General features: G+C 39.4%; 3 protein-coding genes across 3 annotated transcripts; 1 reads left to right on the top strand and 2 right to left on the bottom strand.

Moving 5' to 3' along the window:
- Positions 1-310: 310 nt before the first annotated feature.
- snip1 (Smad nuclear interacting protein) lies at positions 311-3,331 on the bottom strand. The gene is made up of 4 exons (XM_044208451.1): positions 3,008-3,331; positions 2,599-2,728; positions 1,609-2,150; positions 311-1,445 (listed from the first exon to the last, which is right to left on the bottom strand). Exons 1-4 carry the CDS (start codon positions 3,166-3,168, stop codon positions 1,193-1,195), a joined length of 1,086 nt encoding a protein of 361 aa, XP_044064386.1. The 5' UTR covers positions 3,169-3,331; the 3' UTR covers positions 311-1,192.
- Positions 3,332-3,567: 236 nt separating this feature from the next.
- Positions 3,568-8,436, top strand: dnali1 (dynein, axonemal, light intermediate chain 1). The gene is made up of 7 exons (XM_044208452.1): positions 3,568-3,836; positions 4,711-4,847; positions 4,919-5,088; positions 5,302-5,480; positions 5,762-5,926; positions 6,030-6,081; positions 8,177-8,436. The coding sequence occupies exons 1-6, from the start codon at positions 3,756-3,758 to the stop codon at positions 6,063-6,065; spliced, it is 768 nt and encodes a 255-aa protein (XP_044064387.1). The 5' UTR covers positions 3,568-3,755; the 3' UTR covers positions 6,066-6,081; positions 8,177-8,436.
- Positions 6,160-15,833, bottom strand: gnl2 (guanine nucleotide binding protein-like 2 (nucleolar)). Its single transcript, XM_044208450.1, has 16 exons — positions 15,587-15,833; positions 15,065-15,149; positions 14,850-14,944; positions 13,883-14,022; positions 12,446-12,630; positions 12,249-12,315; positions 11,983-12,141; positions 11,749-11,862; positions 10,499-10,627; positions 9,258-9,362; positions 8,648-8,806; positions 8,160-8,267; positions 7,562-8,046; positions 7,087-7,169; positions 6,812-6,891; positions 6,160-6,654 (listed from the first exon to the last, which is right to left on the bottom strand). Exons 1-16 carry the CDS (start codon positions 15,648-15,650, stop codon positions 6,511-6,513), a joined length of 2,202 nt encoding a protein of 733 aa, XP_044064385.1. The 5' UTR covers positions 15,651-15,833; the 3' UTR covers positions 6,160-6,510.
- Positions 15,834-17,473: the final 1,640 nt, after the last annotated feature.

The raw sequence follows: 17,473 nt of genomic DNA, 5'->3' as shown, positions 1-17,473 counted from the left end.
AAAACTATTATTTAGATAGATTACATTTTCCGAAGAAAACTGACGTGGTGGTTGCTGAAAAACAAACGGTTGCTGTTTGTGTCCCACCCTCAAGGCCACCATGTAAGGACACTTTATGTATTCTTTGTAATTCTGTCTTCTTCCATAAAGAGCACAAAGAAACAAAAAGTAAATATGAAGAAACTAAGGTTTATAAACGCATGAGTCCAATAAATAAATAAATGTCTGATCATTTGTAGTAGAAAAATTGAAAAGAATCACACAAGTCTACACAGCTCTGATGAAGTGCATTAAAACTCGTTAGACAATCGACATTTTCTGTCTTTATTTACAGTACATACATGGAAATTTACCATGAAGATAATGAAAAATAGCGCACAGCTCCAAATCTTACACTGGATCGGGTGCACGGTCGTAGCAAAGATCAAAACAAACAGATCACCCGCACTCAGTATTTTTGTTTTTATTGTGGGCAAAAAAACAAAACAGAACGCGTTTCAGATATGGCTTATAGCTGAAACGCGTTCGTTTTTTTGCCCACAATAAACAAGAAGAGTACTTATCTGTGAGTGCAAGTGATCTGTTTGTTTTGAAATTTACTATGAATGCTGTGGGCTTCAGAACAGACAAAAATAAAAGTCTAAATACACACAGCATTGGTGCAAGGAAACACAACAGCATCAACTATTTTCCCTGCACTACAAAGCAAAAAAGGCAATATCATTACAAGTTGTATGTCTGTAATGTTTGACTCTGACAATAAGCAATGCTTATTAAACATGAATCTAGAGTTCACATTCCACATATCATGTACATTGACATATATAGCCTGGACACAGTGCTGTGATCCAAAAATATCTAACTATTGTATTTATTAGCAAGATATCTTTATCTGGCACCAAGCACGTTTTATTGTGAACACTGTCAGATGTGAGATCAGTCATGCATCACAGACATTACACAAACAACCTGAGAATAGAAAGTCTTCTTTGAGACAGTTGTGGCAGGTTTAAGCAATAGTTCGGTAATTACAGAATATACAAACCAGCCTTCTTCCATTATTTTAATAAAGTCCCACATTCACCTGTTCAACTAATTGCTCCATCCCCTGCAGAAACAACTATTTGATAAACATTGATGACGATGTTATCTAACCTGAATGAACTTGGGCAATATAGTTTATGGGAACGATTTACTCATCAAGGCCCTCGTCTTCCTCTTCCTCCTTGGCGTCCACCTCGCTTGTGTCTGAGAACTCATGCAGGAGGACGTACTCGCGGCTGCTGAAGCCAAATTTGATAACATCTTTTTCTTTGAGCTCATAATAGCGCTGGGGTTCGATGCGCTGGTTGTTCAAGTAGGTGCCGTTGCCGGAGCCCAGGTCAATGATGTAAGGCCTTACCCTGCGGCCAGCAGTGCCGTCTGCACGTGTAAACTCCACCAGTCTACAGAAATACAGTCAGAAAGGTAGACATGTATTAATCATACAGCAACAAAATCATACAAGTGTAATGCAACATGGAGTGGAGTTTGTCTTAACAGATTGAAGTTGAAGATTTCTAAAACATAGCAAAGTAAAACATCTTAACTGATGACTGTTATTCTTACCTATACTGGAATACTGCATGTTGCTTGGAGCACGATGGGTGGTCAATGGGGATATCAGCTATTTTTCTCTGCCGCCCCAACAAATAGGCACTCTGTCTGTGAATGTACATGACTGGAAGGGGTTCATCATTCTTAAAAGGGTACAGTCGCCATCTGCGCTTGGGAATGCGAGCCTCAGGTGGCTCGTTGTACTTGATCACCACCCCCCGGAATGTGTTTGTATCTTCTGTTAGTGCCCCTGACAGTTCAAAGTTGGGCTTCTCTTTCTCAACAGGAGGGGCATTTGTGTCGTCACTCCCTCCTTCAGATGTTTCAAAATCATGTTCTTGGTTTTCTTCACGCCGCTGACGGTTTTCCCTGCGCCGCTCATTGTGCTGCTGTCTCTCCGCTTGTTGGGAGGCAAGTGCGTCTCGTTCTCTGTGTCTGTTTCCGCCACGGTCTCTCTCCCGCGGTCTGTCTGATTCCCACCTGCTCCGCCTCTCCTCTGGCTGGTCATTTCTTCTCCTCCGCTCATCACCACTAGCCCGATGCTCTTCACGCTCCTGTGAGATATTTAGTAAGAAGGCAGTTAAAGAAAGAAGATTATTAGTCCAGGATAAACTTGCACAATTACAGTTTTGTATAGGCATTACCATTATAGAGGTTATATTGTATTACATTCAGTTGAACTGACAGGATTGAAAAGTTGCTATTGTTATTCCACTGTTGTATCTGGCATATGCCACTCGGTAAATTACTGTAATTAAGACAGCTACAACATCCAATGAAAATACACCATTTAAAACAGGTGATTATGAAACTATTATACTTATATATAATTAATTATTATTATTATTATTATTATTATTATTATAATTATAGATAATTACCTCTTGTAGGCAGCTGTCACGTGCTAATACCTTTGTGGTAGCTATGCTATTTGGGCCAAATGTAGCCAAAAAATGGCTCTGTACAAATCAAGCACAGAGTAATAATTTAGAACCTAATCACCCGCTTTATTTTGACATCAGGACCACGAGTGGGACTGCGACTTCTCCTGTTTCTGGGTGATCTGCTGCCTCGTCTGGCGGGAGATGTCTCTCTTCTACCTGGTGAACGGTCCCTCGTCCGGGCGGGTGACCTACACGAAGAACACAAAAACAGGCTTTAAAATGACTTTCAAAAGACATTTACAAAACTACCAAATCATTGCCGTTTAGATGCAACTAATGTGGACTGTAGCTGCGTTTGGTAAAGGCTAGCAGACAAAATGTGTTTTGTTTGCTAGCCTTCAACAAACGCAGCTACTTCTCGCTAAGGACTCACTAGCCAACGCTTATGTTGCGTCTGTCAAGGTAAAAAAAAACTTAAAAAAACGTGGCAAAAGCGAAGTAATACGATGACTATATAACGATAATACCTGCTCGTTCTTCTCCTCTGTGGACTTGAGCTGCCGCTGGATCTCGACCTCGAGCGGCGTGATGTCTGTGGCCTAACAGGGCTCAGTTTCTCTTGCTTTATCTTAACTTTCGACTCCCTCTCGGGAGATTCCCTTCTCTTGTGTCGCCTTTCTTTGGTCATTCTAAAATATATAAACTAATTATACCGTTATGTGACTAAACATACATCGTCGTCCACACAAAACCATATAAATAAACAAAGACAAACTCAAAAATGTAGCGATCACAAACTTCAACTGTTATGCTCAAAACACGCATTTCCGTTTCCGGTGGTACGCCGAGAATTTATGTCGGCATGGTCGCTGCCCACTTACTTTGGTTCCGCCATGACTGCGTTTATCATTTTCGGTATCTTGGATAAAGATGGAAAGTGTAATTTGTTTTTTTAAGAATAAATATATCCCATAAAACACCCGATGCACATTGAAATGCGTAAAAAAGTACGTAAAAAATATATACACACACACAGACATAGACAAGTGTCACAGCACAACAATAATCTACATTTGTGAACCGAACCGCTTATTCCACTCGGGCAAACTAATATGGAACGCTGGGACGTTGTTGCCATGACAACGCAAACAGTGAGCACGAACTTTTTGTCAACACCACCGATATTTTTGTAGCCTAACTGTCTGAAGCCCAAACTCAAGAAGCTTCTGCTTTTAGTGTAACGTTATATCTTCATTATTTTCATAGTAAAACACAATGATTCCACCAGCAGAGTCTCTCCTGAAATACGACAATCCAGTTTTGGTCAGCAAAAGTACAGACAGAAAATCACCAAAGGTGAGTTTGCCAAGTAACGCCACCCGAGTTTAATTAAAGTTACCTGGATAAAGTAACGTTGGATGGAGGACTGAAGTGGTGCCTGGCAGGGAGGAGAAATACAGGACATGAATACATACAAGAATATAATTTTTATAAACGTAAACCTAGACCGTAACGATGCTGATGTGTGCCAATACGCGACAGCTTGGCATTTGTGTCAAAAAGAATGTTACAACTGTAACTGTGACTGTAGTTTCCCCCCTTGTTTAGCTGCCGTTTGTGTGTTTTGTTTAAATATATATACATTTAAATTCTAAGCTAAGAGTTTTCTGGACCATATTTTCTGTAGTAGAGTAACATTAGTATTCAGTGTCATGACATGTCCTCCTAAACTTGTTTGTTATTGAAACTCTTGACACATTGACTAAAGTATGCTCGTTTGGTATAATTGTTAGCTTTGGTGACTGTCTCCCTAGGCAAGTAACACTTGGGCTCACTTGTCTGAATAACAAGTGCCCTAAAAAGCTTAATATCAAATCTGAGTCATTCATGTTTATTTAATGAAATATTAATTTACAAAACCTTAAAAAGCTAATATGTAGTGTTTTACAGCAGCAAGCTCAATCGTATTTATAGTTGATTATTTTATCTAACAGGTGATTCAAGTGTTAAATGTAAACTGAAAAAAATGCAAGATCCAGTATTGCAGATGTTGCTTAGGTGTGGCACAGGTCTGCAAATGTATAAGTGAGTTACAAGGCAGTTCCATAAGATGAAGAATACACTATATATGTTAAAAGGTATCAGCTATTTTAAATATATAATTTAATTATGATAGGTAACATTAAGTACATGCACTATACAATGTGTAACAAAATACATTTAACTATAGGGACGCCCTTTGAGAGTGAGCCCTCAGCAGCCTGCTAACTCTACCCCTGTTCCACCACCTCCTAAACCAAAATCCACCCCTACTGAGGCCACCAAGCAGGAAAATGAGGAGATCCTGAATGCCATCCTTCCACCCAGGTATAGCTCTTCACATCTACAATATATTGTTCAAACCACACTGTTATTTATCTCAACTTCTGCCATTGCAGGGAATGGATGGAAGGAAACCAACTGTGGGTGCAGCAAGTGTCCAGTGCACCTTGTACAAGAACAGATGTTATTCACCTAGAGGAATTGCTGGACACAAAGCTGCAGCAAAGGCAGGCCAGAGAAACAGGAATCTGCCCTGTCCGCAGGGAGCTCTATTCCCAGTGCTTTGGTAAGGAGGAGGCTGAGATGTTGGTGGTCACTGGGGCTACTGTGGTTACAATGATGGATGAACACACTGCTTTATCAAAGGAAGGCTAAAGGACATGCATTACAGCTAGTTTTGTGATCGATATGGCTGGATTTTTAGATCATCTTTCTTCTGATGGAACCACATCAACATAAACTCTGCTGTCTGATCCTCCTGATTTTCTATTTCTTTAAGATGAGCTGATCAGACAGGTGACCATCAACTGTGCGGAGAGGGGTCTGTTGCTGTTGCGGGTTAGAGACGAGATTCAAATGACCATTGCTGCCTACCAGACGCTGTACGAAAGCAGTGTGGCTTTCGGTATGAGGAAAGCACTGCAGGCTGAGCAGGGCAAAGCTGACATGGAGAAAGGGGTAAGGGCATTTAGTTATTTGTTATGACTTACAACAACCATTGGCATACAGGAGCACAATTTTTGCAACAATTCGCAATTCAAAGATAATAGAGATTTTTAATTTGCCACTCATCTAAAGCTATAGGGATACAGTTACAGACTGTTTTTCAGTTAGTTATCCAGCAGAGAGCACCATTTCTCTTTAAGAGTCACTGTAAAATAAGGATGGTGGCAGTGCTCTTTACATAATTGATCCTGCATCTGGAACAAACTTACAAGTGTGTCTTATTACATACCTAGATTTCTGATCTGGAGAATGAGAAACAAGACCTGAAGAAGCAACTGAACGAACAGAAAGCTAAATGTGATGCAATTGAAAAGAGAGAAAATGAAAAGCGACAGGTGGAGGAAAAGAAGCACACTGAAGAGATTCAGTTCCTGAAGAGAACCAACCAGCAGCTCAAGGTGAGATTTCTTAATTATATAACTTAAAAAATAACTTTATGTTTAGCACCAATAATAGCTGTGTTGCTGGTCTTAAGATTTTAATATTTGTATTCCTATTCAGGCCCAGCTGGAAGGAATCATTGCACCAAAGAAGTAACTTCGACAAACAAGAAGTGAGTTTCCATTTCCCAGCAAAGAATGCTACTAAATTTGTCTTGTTTCTAAATTATATCATTTAATGTAAACTTAACTGAGTGTAATTAGTAAATATTTTATTTTTTTCTAAACAGCATGACATGACAAGTACAGTTCAAACAACTACTGTACATTTCTCTTGAACATCAAGAGAGCATTACACCTGTAAATGATGAATGAAATGTCATTCAAAAACAGTTCTGGGTTGAAGGGAAAAGAAAGTTGAAAAGGCAAGCTACAAACAGTCATTTCCCTGAGGGAAAGTCAAGATCAAGATAAGGCCACTTGATAAAGACCATTTAGTTAGCATTCCACCTTCTATCAACTCTACATTTTCAATAGAAACATGGCCTTTTTGGCTCATTTAAATAAAGACTTATTACTTAGTTGTGTTCTACGACTCTAGTCTAGTGCTTTGATCTTTTGGCCTTTTGACCTTCTGTGGCTGATGCTGGGGCCTTTCTGTTCTTGTTCTTGTTTTTCACGTTGTGTGTTTCGTAATAGCGTACACCCACTTTCTTCGCCTTCTTAACACGGTCCATCGCTCTTCTCTGTAGAGATGGATAAAGAGGAACAGAGAAAAAAAACCTGATGAAATCTTCTGCTAAAAAAGACCAGAGCTTTTCATCAGTAAGAGGAATAGAGATTAATCTAACATATCTACCCAGAGAGATCTGTTTGACGTCAGAGAGAATAAACACTGCATACCTGTTTGGACGTCAGTCTCTGCGGCTGGGTGGACTCCTCGGCGTCCTCAGCTTTCCTCTTCTTGCTCCTCTGGTTTTCAGCTGAATTCAAACGAAGATTAACAAATATGATGTCAGTGCCTGGCTAAATCTCTGGGAAAACACATCATTATACCAGTAAGATAGCATGCTTGTGTGTTTTTTTGTTTGTTCTGAGCAATCATGTAAGATTTTCTTCCATAATAATTTCTACGTTCAGCACCATACAAAGTCATGGCAAACATGTTGATAGACTACCTTTCTCCTGCGCTTGCTTAGCTGCTGCCACTTGTTTAGTCTTCATGTCTGTGAACGCTTTGTCAGAAAGTGCCTTAGGTATCCTGTCCAAAGAAGGAAAAAAGGAAATCACTACCTAACAAAGCAAACAGTTTACTCCTGTTGGGATCTGCTAAAATGAACAGTAAATAAGTTAGGCTCAGAGTAACTATACAACTGTTATTTGACTTTGGTCTTCAGTGGATGGGCTAAAATTCAACAAGGAGGTGATACAGATTAAAAAACACAATGACAAGTTACGGAAATAGGTCATTGATCAGACTCAAACTGATGACTGCTAGTCCTCAGGGGCTTAAAGGCTGGTTAGCACGGACCACCTAACATGCATTGCATCTTTGCCTGACAACTTCATGTTACTTTACTGGATAAAAGAAATTAGGGCAATACACAAAACAAAGAAAATATGTAAGTGAGGTTTGGGTGAGAGCAGACGGACCGGATTGCAGAGAAGTGTTTGGATTTGGCCCGGTCCAGGAACTGCTTGTACTTAGAGATCTTCTCATCCAGCTCACGAATCACCTCACGTGAACTCTTGTTGGCATTTGCCTTGCCAGTCTGAGCGGTTGTGGGCTTGGAGTCCTCAGTCTCTCCATTGGCTGCATTAACATTGGTGCCGTCTTCCTCGCCACCTTCCTCTTCCATACTGCCTTCCTCGCCATCAGAGCCAGAGAACTCAGACATATCCAGGTCAGGCATCTCCACAGCAACCAAGTCTTCCTCGCTGAACTCAGGTGCCACATTGATCTTGCCAAAGTTCTGTCGTACATTGGCCAGAATCTTCTGGACCCGCTCCTTCTGTCTCTGCTGACGCTGCTGCTGTTCCTCATGTTCCTCTGAGATGCCGTCCGGCTTGTCTGACCGTTCTTCCTGCACGTTCTCAACCTCCTCTGAGGGTCCGTCAACTGCCAGTCGCTCCTTGTCCTAGAAAAATTACAATGAAAAAAACACAGGTTGACACATAGGGCACAGGCCGGTGTAGAAAAAAAGTTACTTACTGGAAAAAAACACAGGTGGAAAATTCAGTAAACTCTTACCTCTTGATCACCCTCAGGTCCAGGGGGTTTCACAAAGAAGGGAATACGTCCTCTCTGCCAGTCATTCAGCACCATTTTGGAGACCGTGGAGAGATCTGGCTCACCGCCCTGTACAACACCAAGAATGCATTGCTCAAGCTTAAGATTTAAAAAATTCACATATACTTAACTGACAGCCATCAAGAGTACAGCACATAATGTATGTCAGCAGGAAATAGACCAGATTTATTACTTAAGGATTTGCTCTTGCACTATATAAAATGGACAATTAAAATACTCTGGTCTGTGTATGAAGCATTTGTAGAACACCCAACGCATGCTTTAACTGAAATTACTACTCATACTGATAATTAAGTTTTGTTTGGTAACCATATTCTCTGCTTGTTAGAACCTTTATGGCAGATAATGTATAATAAATAAATAGAATAGAATACAAACTTGTAGCTTGTAAAGGTCCTGCAAGCAAGAAAATGAAAGCGCATTCAGACCTTTAGAAGTTTCCCAGTGCGAAATGCCAGCTTCTCAAGAAAGTCTTCAGCAGAGTTCCAAGTGGGGATGCGGTAGGTCTTTTGAATGTATTCTGGCTTGGCCCGCTCCAGTACTGCCCCAATGTGCTCCTCTGGGTTCCTGATCTTCTCCACTTGAACCTTTGTGAAAAAGGGGAGGAAAAGACATGCAATTTAAGATATGAACCTGCAACCTTTCAGTTACGGGGACTGCGTGGCCTACATGTTAAATCTAGGATCTGGAAAATGGATCCAGAGGATCAGAGTCTGAGCTGATCAAAGCATTTTTGAAACAATCCGGTATTAGCAGTAGGAATACACTTCCAATTCTTTGTTCATCACACTCCAGGTACTCGAGCTGTCAAAAATGCCACATTAACAGTTGGTGGATTATCCTGAGTAACTGGAACATTGTTTCTGGGAAGACATATTGCTGTTACGTTTTTCAGATGCTACTGTTTTTCAGTGCTTTGAGGACCCCATATGAAATTTCATTCACCTCCATTGTATTGGGGTGGTAGCAGAGGTATGCAAGGCAGATATCACAAAACCTTGGTGCACAAAAAAAAAAAAAAAATTAAAGGAGACTTACCACTCCTTTCAAGACAATATCAGATTCACTGTCTTCTGAAGGGTAGACAACACCTGGACAGTCAATGAGGAAGATGCGCCTCATCAAAGTGATGTACTGCCACACCTAAAAAGTAAGGAGATTAATGCTGTCTGTATGGTCAAGTCATTTCAGTTTCACATTATGTTAAATGTCGTGTGATATTTTACCTTATCGATACTTAATGATATAAAAAGATGTGTGAACTATGATGATTGGGGCAGCAAAATATATATATAAAAAAAAAATCTTTTGACAGAAGAAAGACTGTTTTGAATCTGGCCGAAAACTGTGATAACAACATCCTGTCTTTTCTCCTCATGCTAAAAACAACTTCTCCCTTCCATGATTGGTTCATGAGACAGAGGGACTGCAATGTAACTTTTCACATAAACATAAGCACACATCCATTCTATCAAAAGGAGGAATGAGGGTCACAGCAGTGCTGCGGATCATGAGCTTGTCTGGCTGTCAAACAGTGTTGAATATGTGGTTAGAATCAAAAGACAAGGTGAGAAATAAAGGAGCGCTGGCCACAGGCCCATCAGATTCATTGGATAGGTGTGCAAAAAAAATCTCCCCTCTGTTGTGGTCCAAGTTCACAGCTTTGGCAAGCATGGAAAAGAAATTTTTCCCTTTCTTTCCCCTTGACCCTGCTTTGGACATTGGGGTTTTCAGACCGTTGTTCATTTCCAAACAGGATAAACAGCCCCAGAGAGAGGAAATTAAGGATAAAAATGGTTGTTCTTTCTCTTGGCCCAGTCTCCTTAGATTTTCAGTTAAAGTTAAGAACATGGAGCCAACTACTTCTGTTGCAGCTATCAACAATTACCAAGTTAAGAAGAGAACATGCATATTTTCACCTCACATCACCTCCCCATTGAATCAAAGCTCCTCTTTCCTTTTCAATCTATATACTTTTCAAAAATACCATTTCCTTCTTTGCTCCTATTTTACTTATTTTCTTAGTAGCATTTATGTACTACCAGTTGGATCTTTTCTTTTCATATTCTAGGCCTTTACAGTCTTCTGTGTAAATGTAAAAACACAATGTATGTAATCATTCAGAGTTCAGATTCATAATTTTCTTAAAAAAAAAAGAAAAAAAGAAATCAAACAGTTTCCTGAAGTCCAGGACTTTCCCCTGCATTGCTCTCGTCGCTCTGTTGTATATCACAGGTTTAAATTTAGTTTGCATGCTTGAGATGACACCTGAACCTTACCTTTGTTTCTCCGGCAAGGGGTGCCACATTGCAGACCTTCTTAGACCGCAGTGTGTTGATCACTGAGCTCTTTCCCACATTAGGGTAGCCAATGAAACCCACACTTATCTGTTTCTTGTCTGTGTGGAGCTGTGGGAGGCAAAAAATAAAGTCAGTGTTGTGTTTCCTAAACAACAGCCTCAGTCTGTCCTCGGTTCATGGAGGTAATTTTAGATGGGGCTCTGTTGCCATTAGCAATAAAGCAAGTGAATTTGTCATCACTCCAGAACTACAATGTAGTTTATTCAAACCACATACCAAAGGATATCTTAAAAAGGATTTTTTATGTAAACAAGGCACTCAGGAAGATCTAAAATCTTTTAAAATAAGAGATATAAATATATTTTCTTTTTTATCCCAGGAGGTAAACTCTGAAGGCTGTTTTGGAACAGGTTTTTCACCTTGTTATCTCCTGACTCTGGTGAATGTGGTCCAACTGAGAAAAACTTTTACAAGGAAAAAAACATGGAGGTCTTTCTGTGTCTCTCATAAAAGCCTCTTTAAATCAAAATATTAAATCTAACAAGAACATTCCATTTGAATATCAAACCCTTTTGATTTCTTGACCTTTCAGATCTTTTAATTAAGTCCCACGCTTTCACAAACATGCTCCATTCCATCACCTCACATATTGACATAATGCTCAACCATATCCTTGTTTATGTTTATACATAAAGGGAAAAAAGCACAACAGTTATGATATAAACATGTACTTTACTGAGGAGCTGCAATTGCTCTTATCTTGCTAATTTTACACAGTATATAAGAACAAATAAATTGTGATTACAGTAAATTCAAAATAATGAATAATACTGTATAAATGAATATAATGTATAAACCATTTCCATCCATATACTTTATGGCTTACTTTTGGAATGGGCTAAATAATGAGGACTAAATAGAACCGAACCCTAAGTACTAAAATCCTAAATTATAGCTAGTTCTTTTGGTTTTCATAAGTAAATCTATAAATATTTTATATGAGTAAATTGTACACTCCTAAATCAATGGCGGTGCAATTTGAATATCCAATATCCTTAAATTAAAAGGCAAAGAAATAGTTCTGTTGCAGATAAAATTATTCCACAGACTGGACAATAACATACAAGACAAAGAAAAAGCTGTGTGGTATCTGTGATTGTTATTGGTTCAGTAAATGGTTTAGGCTCATGACAAATCAAAGATATTTTGAATTTGAGGCATGTGCTTACCTTGCCAAACTGCCTGAGCAGCTGGATGAGGGATCCCTTACCAAACGAGTTGGTGAGGCTGGCATGGAAAGCCAGAGTGGGGTACTCTTGGGACAAAACAGCTACCCACCGTTTCTGGTTCAAAATTGAGTGGAGACAAAGAGACAGTCACACAATTTAATACTATGAAAAGACAGACACAATCACTCCCAGTCAAATCGGGATCCAAAGATGAATATGTTGTAAATTTCTTACCGTGACCCAGGTGGGGATGAGGTCACACTTGTTCAGAACAAAGATCAGATGTTTCCAGGGTTTCTCTTTCTTCATATAAGTCTCTATGCTCTTGGAGCGTGTTCCCATGGGATCACGGGCATCCAGCACTTGGATGATGACATCAGATGAGTCAATCACCTATTACAATGAAACAGTCAGGAATGTAGAATGACCCTGTAATGCTTGAGTGTACCAACTCTATATTATCATAATGTACAGTACTGAGAGAAGGATGAAACTGATACCTTGTAAAGTTCTCCCCAGATCCTCTTGGACTGACCCTTTTTGAAGATTTCCTCACGTGCTTCCTCCCTGTTGCAAAGTGAGAATTAAAAAAAGAGGAATTTGCTACCTTTAAATATGAAAATCCAGCAACCGCGCTTCTGCCCAGTTAGAGTAGCCAGTAGAGTGGATTGATTATAGTATCTTCTGAAGGTCTTACCGGACCCCTGTGTCCTCGGTCATCAGGTCTTTGTCCTTGTCTGCATTGTAGCTCAGGGCTGACGCCTCAGCCTGTTCTACGAGGTCCTTCACATCCTCCACCATGAGACTGGGTTTCTTCCTCTGAGCCTTGGGCCCAAACGTGATCTCAAAACCCTCCGTGTCTAAAATGTGCACCTTGGAGTTCTGCAGGTGTAGAAACAGAAAGATTAGAATTACAGCTCTTACTGTCACAAAGTACAGTAATGAACTGAAACAAATGGGCAACAGGAGGGAAGGTTTTTGTCAGTGTTACAACCAATTTTTGATACTGTCAAGAGTGATACAGTCCTTCAAGAGGTTTCAGACAGAATCACAGAATAAATGCAGAATACCCAAATATATAAGAACTAAGCCAATGAAACAGCCAAGCCTGTGCAAGGACTGATTAAGTGTTCCAATGATCTTAAATCACAAGCCATACCTCTATTGCAACATTGCCATGAGGGTAGGCAAACGCATGGTTTGTCAGAAACAATGCTGTTTAAGGCTTCAGGTTGCTTTGATTATCTGCCAAGATCTTCGACAGGGCTCCCCAGTTCTTTGAAAAAGCATTTCCCCTAACAAACCAGAAACTCTGGTTTAATTCATCTGCCTTGTCAATCAACGGTCAGACATGCAGATGAGCATTGTTTTTCAAGTATTTTATCAAAATCATCAGAGTCATGAATTGGCTATAAGCTCATTAGTAAATGAGGATGTCTTTACTAAGAGGGGAAAAAAATAATGCTTTGCATAGGCATGAATGCTACACTGACCTGACATGCTGCTGGTCACATATACTCATAATGTTAATGGAAAGAACACAGCTGAGTGAAATAAATGATAAGATGTTGATTGCATTATAACAGGTGCTTTTCTGGCAACTTGTCAATCAATAATTAGACAAATGTAATGGGGGGAAAAAATCTGTATCTTTAGCTGCTTCAAACTCAGAGAAACGTCTCAATTCCATGAGGGACTACAAAATATAGAAACAAAAATAAAAAAGCCTGAAACTGACACAGTGATTTGTTGGAAGAGAACAAGAAGATCTGGATGTTTTTCAGAATCACGTTGGTTATGGGGTTGAAAAGTTAAAGCCTGGCAGAGCGCAACTCTCCCATGCCAAGAACAGTGCCAGTACACTCAGGGTCACAATGGGGCAGAGTGAGAATTGAATGAGGATTAAGGCCTCATGTTCATCTCACCTCATAAAATCCCAAGAAACAAGCTACTGAGGAAAACTGCTTTATATATATATAATAGCTTTATATGTATACGCATAATAAAATTTCTAAAAGCTGTAAAATCACACAAACAATGCATGTCCCTTCTGGAGAGCCTTCCTAGGATACAAGGACCATCATACAGACAGCACACAGGATAGTAAAAAGAGATTTATACCCTTTATACTCACATGGGCTTTGACTCTATCATGCAAGAGGGACATGGGTAGTTTGCTTTGTCTCATCACCACACGATATGGATCCTTCTGTACTGCTCCCATCTCTTCTTGGAACTTCTGGAGGGACGACTGCTTGATCACACGGGTATTTGCTAAAATACAGAATGTGTAGATGAAAAGTGGGACCTGTTTTGTTTAGATTTACCATTTTGTTCACATTTACAACCCCTTCTCTTATTTGTTCTGCATTCTGCTATCAAACCTGATAATTCTACAGAATTATTGTTAGTGATGTAGTAATGTTTGTATTGTTTTAAGCTTTCATGGCCAGTGCCAATTATCTATTGTATCATCTTGCAACCAGTCACCTGATAGTAATAGTTGGTAGTGATGAATTTAACACTCTTGAAATAGGTTTTAATATTGCCAACATGGTCAGGTTTTAATAAAAGGTGGCACAGAATGCTAAAAACCCAGACCCCTTTAAGTTCTTTATGCTGGAAAAATCCACATGTTCAATGTGGTCTTCCTAATCACCAAACATGACATGAACACATTCATCTAAAATCCACGAAGAAGCAAGTAGTCACAAATGATCTGCACTGTCCCCAACATGGTGGTACACCCTCTCAAGATTGTTGTTCCTGTTCTTGCAAATATGCAATAGCACCCCTTAAGTGCCACATTTAGTAATGTAGTTTCCACAAAGACAGACAGAGCAAATACAATATACTGACAGCTATCACAGCAGACACTGCTATAGCATAGAAAACAAAGTGTTGTGAACTGCGCATGCGCCAACGTGCATGCTGCCTGTTGCCGTTGCTCCGTCTCGTCATCTTACTTTTTCCAACTTTTAGCTTTCCCTTTTCTTTAAAACTTGAGTAACTTTTGTGTAAGTGTTAAAAAGAGTTTCCCCTCGAGGATCAATAAAGTATTTCTGATTCTGATATACAAAAAGGTAAGGAAGTGCACTTACCAAACCATTTGATGTTGGGTTCAACTCTGGCTACAGTCCCTGGAGCCACTGTGGACTGGTACTGTAAAGGTTTGATGACTTTTCCACGGTTATTACTGGGAACAGAAGATCAGTGTCAGCTGAGCATAGCACTTATTGTTATATTTCACTGCCACTTAAGAAAATCTGACAATCAGCGGCTTACAAGAATAATAGAAATCTGCATCATCAATTACCATCTCTGCTTTTGTCTGTACATATTCAGACGCTTGATAGTGGTTCGGTCCCTCATGTTGCTCCCACCAGCACCATTGGCTCGATCTGTGAAATACATATATTAAAGAATCATCTGTGCAACAACACACACCTGTTATCAGAATATATTTGTTTTTCAAGGAACACCACAGCTGCTTCAGTAGATATGACCAATTAACAATAGCAGCTGTTTCCATACTTTAAGAACAAAAAGTCTAAACACTTCCACTAAACACAGGCTCTTCCCTCAAAGATGAATAATTCAATGTCAAAATTAAAAGGCCTGACGCTTGCCGTTACTGCGTGTTTTATAGCCGTTTCTAAAGTTTTAGTTGAGTCATCCTGAGTTTTGCGTTTCATTTTGACACACTGCTCACACTGTTAGTCTCTACTTTAACAAAGGAAAATATGGGATTTTTTTTTCCAGATCATACTACCACCCGGCTAGCAACAATTAGCATTAGCTATAAACAAACGGCGAGGCTAATAGGGGTTTAGCTCACCAGGGTTGCTGCTGGACGACGAGGGGTTTATCGAGCTTTTCCCCTTGAACCGAGGCTTCACCATTTTGACCGCTTAGCTGGCAAAGCCTTCCCCGTACAAAACAAATAGTGACCACACGAAGGTGTCTGAAAGCTGAAGTTTAGTTGCTGTTTTTCCCTTCAGCTCGAAACTGTACACCGTACACGTGTTGTTACGGTGAAGCAGGAAGAACATCATCAAAGGAGCGACAGCAACAAGAACCAATCAGAGAGCTCCTGTCTGGTCTGGTGTGACGGTTGACGGCATGTTGTAATAATTGTAGCTCTTGTGTAAAAATCATAACAGTAAAACACATTTCAGATTTAGAGAGGTAATCTTTGGGTTCATTCTGAAATTAACTGTATCTACAGCGATATACATTTATATATTACAAAAAGTTGTGTAAAAGTAGTTTCCTACAAAAATATATCAAGTCAAGCAACTATCGTTGAAAAGCAAACAAGCTTAAAGGATGTTAAATAATTCAGCAGAATTTTGAACTCAATTGCCCTCTATGAAAACTTGATGTTGCTATACTCTTTTTATCCCAGAAGAGGGTGCAACACAGTTTCTATTAGGGTATTGCCATATGCCAACATACCCTGCTGAATATCCATGGTCTGCGATGCTGACTTTAGCCCTTCATTACCTGAATGGCTGTTGTATGTAATTTGAAGTGAATAATAAGGGTCAGAGGCTGTATAAGACTTGAGAGAAAAATGTGTTTTGCATGCTAAAAGAGGCCTAGTGGTTGAATAAATGTGTTTAAGATAAAGTAAGAAAAAAAATTCATGATCAGGGATGTGCCAGGGATTTTTAGAAATATTGAGGTCATGAGTCCAAGTTTCCCCAGTTCACCAAACAATTCTATAAAATGTTTTTATTTATGACTTTTCATATTTTATTTGTTCAGTTAGCTGTTCATGTATATGTTTTCTGTATTTTTTTCCAAACATGAAGGTCTAAATGCTGATTCAAAGCCCTCTCCTCACTTCAAGGAATACAATTCTAGTGGGGAAATACTGAATCTTTAATTTTTTTTGTTGGATGTGACTTCAGTGTCCTAAATAGTGGCTACGGTCCTGCTTATGAAATGCAAAAATAGTCAAATCAAAAATACAAATACACACTGCCAATATTAAACAGGTACATGCAGTTTAATGTTGTTGCTCTATATTAATTTTAAAGGAAAGATTCACCCTTGCTGGGAGGCGAGTTGCAAAAGAAAAAAAAAACACTTCCAGGAAAATATGATTGCCATTAATGCAGAACTGATGCAGGCCTTCAGTAGGCCTATTTGACACCAGAATGTACGAAAGGCCAAGTTTGTCTGGATATGATGATGCTGCCCTCACAGTGTATATGGTATGTTACACAAGTGTAGCTCAGTGCCAAGGTAGGCAAGTTTGTAGAGACTCCGGTCTGGAGAGGCGCCATCCAGTATTCAGTTTATACAGCAGGGAGACCAAGGAATGTTCTCTGTTCATTTTCATACAGATGAAATTGGAACTGACTGCATCAGCAATCCACTGCAATAAATGATTTTTTAAATCAGAAAGTAGAATTTCTTTCCTCTTTAAGCTGAAATCCAAGCAGAATAAACAAAAAGAAGCTGTTTAGGTTCAATCTAAACATTTCCCCTGTTTTAAAATTTACATTTACAATATAAACGTCCATCTTACAAAGCATATTTTATGCAGACAGGAGAGAAACAAACACTGTAAAGTCCCTTTTATTTCAAGCCAACTTAATTTAAACCCAAACTGTGGTTGTAGTTATGGACAGAGATTGTAATCCCTTCCAAATTCTTACAATCTTTACCTTTAAATGCAACCATTTTCAATCTTTCAATCTCTAAACACAACCTT

Source organism: Siniperca chuatsi, linkage group LG9 (assembly GCF_020085105.1).
Source record: "Siniperca chuatsi isolate FFG_IHB_CAS linkage group LG9, ASM2008510v1, whole genome shotgun sequence".
NCBI lineage: Eukaryota > Metazoa > Chordata > Actinopteri > Centrarchiformes > Sinipercidae > Siniperca > Siniperca chuatsi.
The sequence above is the reverse complement of the archived record's forward strand: the minus strand, read 5'-3'. Positions and strand labels throughout refer to the sequence as shown.